A 6,000-nucleotide genomic window follows, 5' to 3' on the forward strand; every position below is an offset into this window, starting at 1 on the left:
CCTTGTTTTTATTATTATCCTATACAGTGTGCCAGATGGTAATAGATGGATCTTTGAGAAAGTTTTGAACTTTCTTGAGGCAGTATGAGAATCTTTTAAACTTTCTTAAAGCTCTTCCAAAGAGGGGTGAGCACCCCTGGTCAGGTCCTCTATTAAGGTAACAGCCAGAAACTTAAAACTGGCCACTTGAGTCCACTCAGTCTCCCTTGAGAATCAAGGGCTGGATGTCTGATCTGTTCTTTCTAGATAGTCCACTATCAGCTCCTTGGTCTTATTGGTGCTGAGGGCCAAGTTATTGTCTCCACACCACAAAAGCAACCGTTGGGCCACCTCATCTCGGTAGGAAGACTCACCCCCCCAGGGGGGTTTACTACTGGTTCTGTGGGCGTGGCTTGGTGGGCGTGGCAGTGGAAGGAGACTGTAAAATCTCCAGTCAGAGGTGGGATTGGCCGGTTCTCCAAACTACTCAAAATTTCTGCGACTGGTTCTCCAGAACTGGTCAGAACTGGCTGAATGCCACCTCCGGTTCCGACGGATGAGCCTTGAGGCAAGTTTCATTCCTGACTTGCTCTCGAGTTGCCAGAAATATTAATAGCTGTTAGTAGGTGAATGCAAATAGCCCCAACACAGTATGGGTGGCAACAGGACTGAAGCCCAAGTCAGGAGACTAACAAGGCTGCAAACAGCTTAAACCAGTTGTAGCGATCATTATTTTTAAAGTATTTTAAACAGCTAATCTGTCTTTTTCAATTTCATTGTACACATGTTCTGCACTGATAATAAACGTTTAATTGATTGATTGATTAATTGATTGACTCCTGTCTGGTCACTGAAGGAGTAATGGAAGCCACTCTGAGATCAAGCCATCCCTGAATTCCAATCAATGATTGGTTGACCTTCATCTAATCTATGCTTAGTAAGAAAATACTTTCCCCAAGAAAGAAGATCTGCCCAACCCATGAAAGTCTTTTCAGAAACAGACTCGAAAAATGCCCCAAGATGCCATTGGGTAGAGACTGGGGTCTCCCAACTGGAAGGAGAGGGGAGATTTTTCTCAGCAGCCATGTGGAATTTCCGCCTCTTCCTGACAGTGGCTGGTGTTGAGGTGCACCTGAAATGTTTGGCGCATGCGTTGATCCCCTCCCACTCGCCCCTCTCTGGCTGGATCCGAAGTCCCTTTGCCCCTTTGTGTTCCTCACCTGGTCAGAGGCTCCTGGATGAAGCGGGCAGGTGTGGTCTTCCTCTCTCTTTCCTCTGTCTACTGCTTGCAAGACCCCCAAGGCGCCTCCGTGTTAAAAATGCAGCACTGCAGACTGACTCTGCCCACTGCCAGGAGTTCAATCCTGACTCCGGGTTGATTCTGCCTTCCATCCTTCCGAGTCCAGTAAAATCAGGACCCTGAGGGTTGGGGGCAGGATGCCAATAGCCCCTCCTCATTATAAACTGCCCAGAGAGTGACGGAAAGCATGATGGGGTGTTATCTAAGTCTACTGTTGTTGCTGGAAGAAGAGGCAGAGTTTTGATGGCATCTGGGTGTCCCTGGAGACGACTTGCATCAGCAAAGAGACAAACAAAGCATCTACGTGCTTCCCACTTGGGAGTTCCTTGCTGAAAACTTTGGAAGTTTAGAATAAAGGGTGGGAGCTGGAAACTTGGGCCGAGATCCACACAAAACAGAATTCCAGAGTCGGAAGGGACCTGGGGGGGTGTGTCTTCTAATCCAACATCTGATCAAGCAGGAAACCCTAGACCATTCCAGACAGCTGGTTGTCCAATCTCTTCTTAAAAACCTCCAGTGATGAAGCTCCCACAACTTCCGAGGGCAACTTCTATTCCATGGGTTGATTGTTCTCCCTGTCAGAAAGTTTCTCCTTATTTCCAGGTTGAATCTCTCCTGGTTCAGTTTCCATCCATTATTCCTTTTCTGGCCTACAGGCGCTTTAGAAAATAGCTTGACCCCCTTCCTCCTCTCTATGGTGACCCCTGATATATTGGAAGACCCCTATCATGTCTCCCCTGGTCCTTCTCTTTTCTAGACTAGCCAAGCCCAGTTCCTGAAATCGTTTGTTGTATTTTTAGCCTCCAGTCAATCAACCTGGTTGCTCTTCTCTGTACTTTTTCCAGAGTCTCAACATCTTTTTTATAGTGTGGTGAACAAAGCTGGATGCAGTGCTCTAGGTGTGTCCTTACTAAGGCTTTATAGAGTGGTATTAGTATCTTCCTTGATCTTGACTGTATCCCTCTGTTAATGCAACTTAGGATTGTGTTGGCTTTTTTGGCTGCTGCTGCTGCTGCTGCACACGGCTGGCTCCTATTTAGCTGGTTGTCCACTAAGACTCCAAGATCCCTCTCAGAGTTCCTGCTTTTGAGCCTGGTTTCACCCAGTCTATATGTGTCCTTTGGGTGTGTCTTGCCTGAATGTTGGACTTTACTTTTGTCTACATTGAATTTCATTTTGTGAGATACGGCCTAGGGTTCTAGTCTGTCAAGATCCATCTGGATCTTGATCCTATCTTCTTAGGAGTTAGCTATTCCTGCCAGCTCAGTATCATCTACAATTTCTAAGTTCCCCTTCTATTCCCTCATCTAACTTGTTAATGAAGATATTGAGGAGTCCTGGGCCTAAGACGGAACCTTGTGGCCACTGCTTACTTCCCTCCATGTAGACTTAGACCCATTAAGGACTACTCGTTGAGTACGATTTGCCAGCCAGTTGTGAGTCCATCTAGTGGTGCTGCTATCTATTCCACCTTTTTCTAGCTTGCTAAGAAGTAGGTTGTTGTCCACTTTATCGAATGCCTTGCTGAAATTTAAATATATTATGTCCACAGTATTTTGCTGGTCTACTAATTTAGTCACCGTGCTGAAGAATGAAGTAAGATTGGTTTGGCATGATCTGTTTTTAACAAACCCGTGCTAACTGCTAGTTATTACTTCACTCTTCTTTTTGGCAGCCCCTCAAATATTGGAAGGCTGCTGTCACCCCTGGTCCTTCTTTTCATTAAACTAGAGTAGACCTACCCAATTCCAGCAACCGTTCTTTGCATGTTTTAGCCTCCAGTCCCCTCATCATCACTGTTGCTCTTCTCGGCGCCCCTTCCAGAGTCTCAACTCCATTTTCCTATCCTGGTGATCAAAACCTCCAGTGATGGAGCCTCCCCGACTTCTGGAGGGAAGTGGCTCCCCTGGTGAAGTCTTCCCTTCCAGTTCTCCTCCTTCCTCAGCCTCGGTCATTGGGCAGGAGGTGAGTTGTTCCCTCTGGAAGAGGGACAAAGATGGAGACTTAGAAGCCAAAGCTTGTGGGGCTCCGAAGATGGACCTCTCTGCTTGCTTGTTTGGGCCCCTGGAGTGCTGGGACTTTTGCAGGGTGTCGGGACACACGGCCAGGAAGCTTCTTGAGTCATCTACCTTCTGTGGTTTGTTTTTTATTATTTTACATTATAATGAGTTTTTGGGTTATGAAAGTTCCACTCTTTGGGCAATTCTTGTCTCTGGCTGGTTTGAACTGGTCCTTATCAGAATTTCACATTCTTGCTTGTTAGTTCAAAGAACCAGAAACATTAATCAACAGGTGTTTATTAATTGATCCTTGTAACTGAAAACATTACTCAAAGGGTCCTTCTTCTCCTGCTCCCATCACCATCGTGCTGGGAATTGATTGGCTCTGGTTACCATTTGAGTGGGATAATGAGCAGGGGTTGGACTAGAAGACCTTCCACCCCTATTATATTAGATTAGAAAGATTAGATATATAGGTAAAGAGAGAGATGGAGATGGAGATAGATGAGAGATGAGAGTGGAGAGAGAAAGAGATAGAGAGAGGGGGAGGGAGAGAGGGAGAGACAGAGAGAGAGAATAGATAGATAGATAGATAGATAGATAGATAGATAGATAGATAGATAGATAGATAGATGGATCACTGCTCCATCATTGGTAGTTTTTAAAACAAAGACTGGACAACCATTTGCCTAGAATGATATAAGTTCTCTTGACTTGAGCAGGGATTGGAGACTAGAAGATCTTTGAAGTCCTTTCCAAGTCTATGATTCAATGTTCTACATCAAGGGTCTTCAAACATGGCAACTTTAAGACTTGTGGACTTCAACTTCCAGAATTCCTGAGCTAACATGACTGGAGGAGGAACTCTGGGAGTTGAAGTCCACAAATTTTAAAGCTGTCATGTTTGAAGAACCCTATTCTACATAATCGAGATGTGCCCAAGGTTGAGGAATCATTTCTTTCCCATTATGAAAATGTCAACCGTTACAACCTCTTTTCTCCCCAATCATGTTCAACACAATTATACTGTGGCCCATCTGGGATGCCTGAGACCACCAAGTTAGGCTTAGTGTAAGTCACATGGAAGGAACGTCTGGATGACAATTTGACGGAAGGATTTGGGGCTGAAATAAACACAGCGGAACAAAGAATTTCTAAGATTTTATTTGGTTTAGATAAGCATTTTGGAGAGGAGAAATAATGAGCAAACACAAATGGCTAACTTATCACGAGCTACTACAATTTCTCAACGGGAATGTAAAATAAGACCAGGAGAAGAACCGGTGGTAGAGGAATATAGTTTTCAGTGGGTTTTTTAATTTAGAGTTATTAAAAGATTTAAACTAGACGAAATAATCTACATTTTTGACACTGTTAAGACTAGGTTTGAAGCAGGATTGTGTACCAATGTTGAAAGTGAAAACAAGGGAACCTGTTGAGAGGGCTAAATTCTTGGATCAAATTAATGACAATATCTAGGTTTATTATAACTGGAAACCCTTATGGAGTTTTGAATTAAGTAGAAAACATTAACTTATGATTTATGATTTTAAGAATGAAACATGATACCCTGTAGAAAGAAGCATGTTGTAACCATAGAGTAAGGGGTACACTTATAATTGCACTTATAATTTCTGTCCCCTAAAATCTCCCCAGAATCTCCCACCCTTCCTTCCCCTGTGTGACCCCTTCCCCTCCAACTGTTGCTATTTTACAGACAAGAATATGCAGAGAGGGCCTGAAGGCGATCCCATTTTTCCTTCATTGCTTTCCAGGTGGTGCATCTTCCTTGTCCTGAATGCTCAGAAGTTTTTGTAGGGCCCCTTTGACCTCCTTGTTTCGGAGGCTGTAGATTAGGGGGTTCAGCATGGGGATGATGATACAATACAGGGTAGAAACCAGGGTGTCCACCCCCAAGGAGTAGCCCGCACTGGGACGGATGTAATTCAAGTTGCCCATCCCAAAGTAGACAATGACGGTAATCAAGTGGGCAGAACAGGTGGAGAACGTCTTTCTCCTTCCAGTGCTAGAGCGGATCTTCAGAATGGTAGATATGATGTAGACGTAGGAAGTGACAACAAGGAGGAAAGGGCTCAGACCCACAAAGACACTTGCTGTGTGAAGAGCCATCTCATTGACATAAGTGTCGCTACAAGCAATTTTCAAGAGTGGGGGGGCATCACAGAAGATGTGATGGATCTGGTTGGCTCTGCAGAAGACCAAATCGGTGGCCAGGGTAGTGTGGATGGCTGAATCGAGAAGGCCCAAGATCCATGAAGTCATAGCCAGAGGGACTCGCACCTCCCTACTCATGAGTTGAGAATAGTGCAAAGGTTCACAGATGGCCGCATAGCGGTCATAGGCCATCACAGCTAGCATCACGGCCTCAGATCCAGCACATGTCATGAGGAAGAACATCTGGGCCATGCACTCATTGTAGGAGATGGTGGGCTGTTGGCGCAGGAGGTTGACCAGGATGGTGGGAAGGGTGACTGAGGAATAGCAAATGTCCAAGCAGGACAAATGGCTGAGGAAATAGTACATGGGACTGTGGAGACGTGAATCCAGCTGGATTAAGATGAATATCATTGAGTTGGCCATCAAGGTGATGAGGTAGATGGCCAGAAACAGCAGAAAGAGGAAGGGGCGTCCTCTGGGCATGGCAGAGAAACCCAGGAACAAGAATTCAGTCACCTGCAGGGACTGATTGGCGCCTTCCAT

At 45.2% G+C, this 6,000-nt stretch overlaps 1 protein-coding gene across 1 annotated transcript; it reads right to left on the bottom strand.

Moving 5' to 3' along the window:
• Positions 1-5,040: 5,040 nt before the first annotated feature.
• Positions 5,041-6,000, bottom strand: LOC148125717 (olfactory receptor 5V1-like). Its single transcript, XM_087935654.1, has one exon. It carries the CDS (start codon positions 5,998-6,000, stop codon positions 5,041-5,043), a length of 960 nt encoding a protein of 319 aa, XP_087791780.1.

This window comes from Pseudonaja textilis, chromosome 5 (genome assembly GCF_049901715.1).
Source record: "Pseudonaja textilis isolate UNSWEBS1 chromosome 5, rPseTex1.2, whole genome shotgun sequence".
NCBI lineage: Eukaryota > Metazoa > Chordata > Lepidosauria > Squamata > Elapidae > Pseudonaja > Pseudonaja textilis.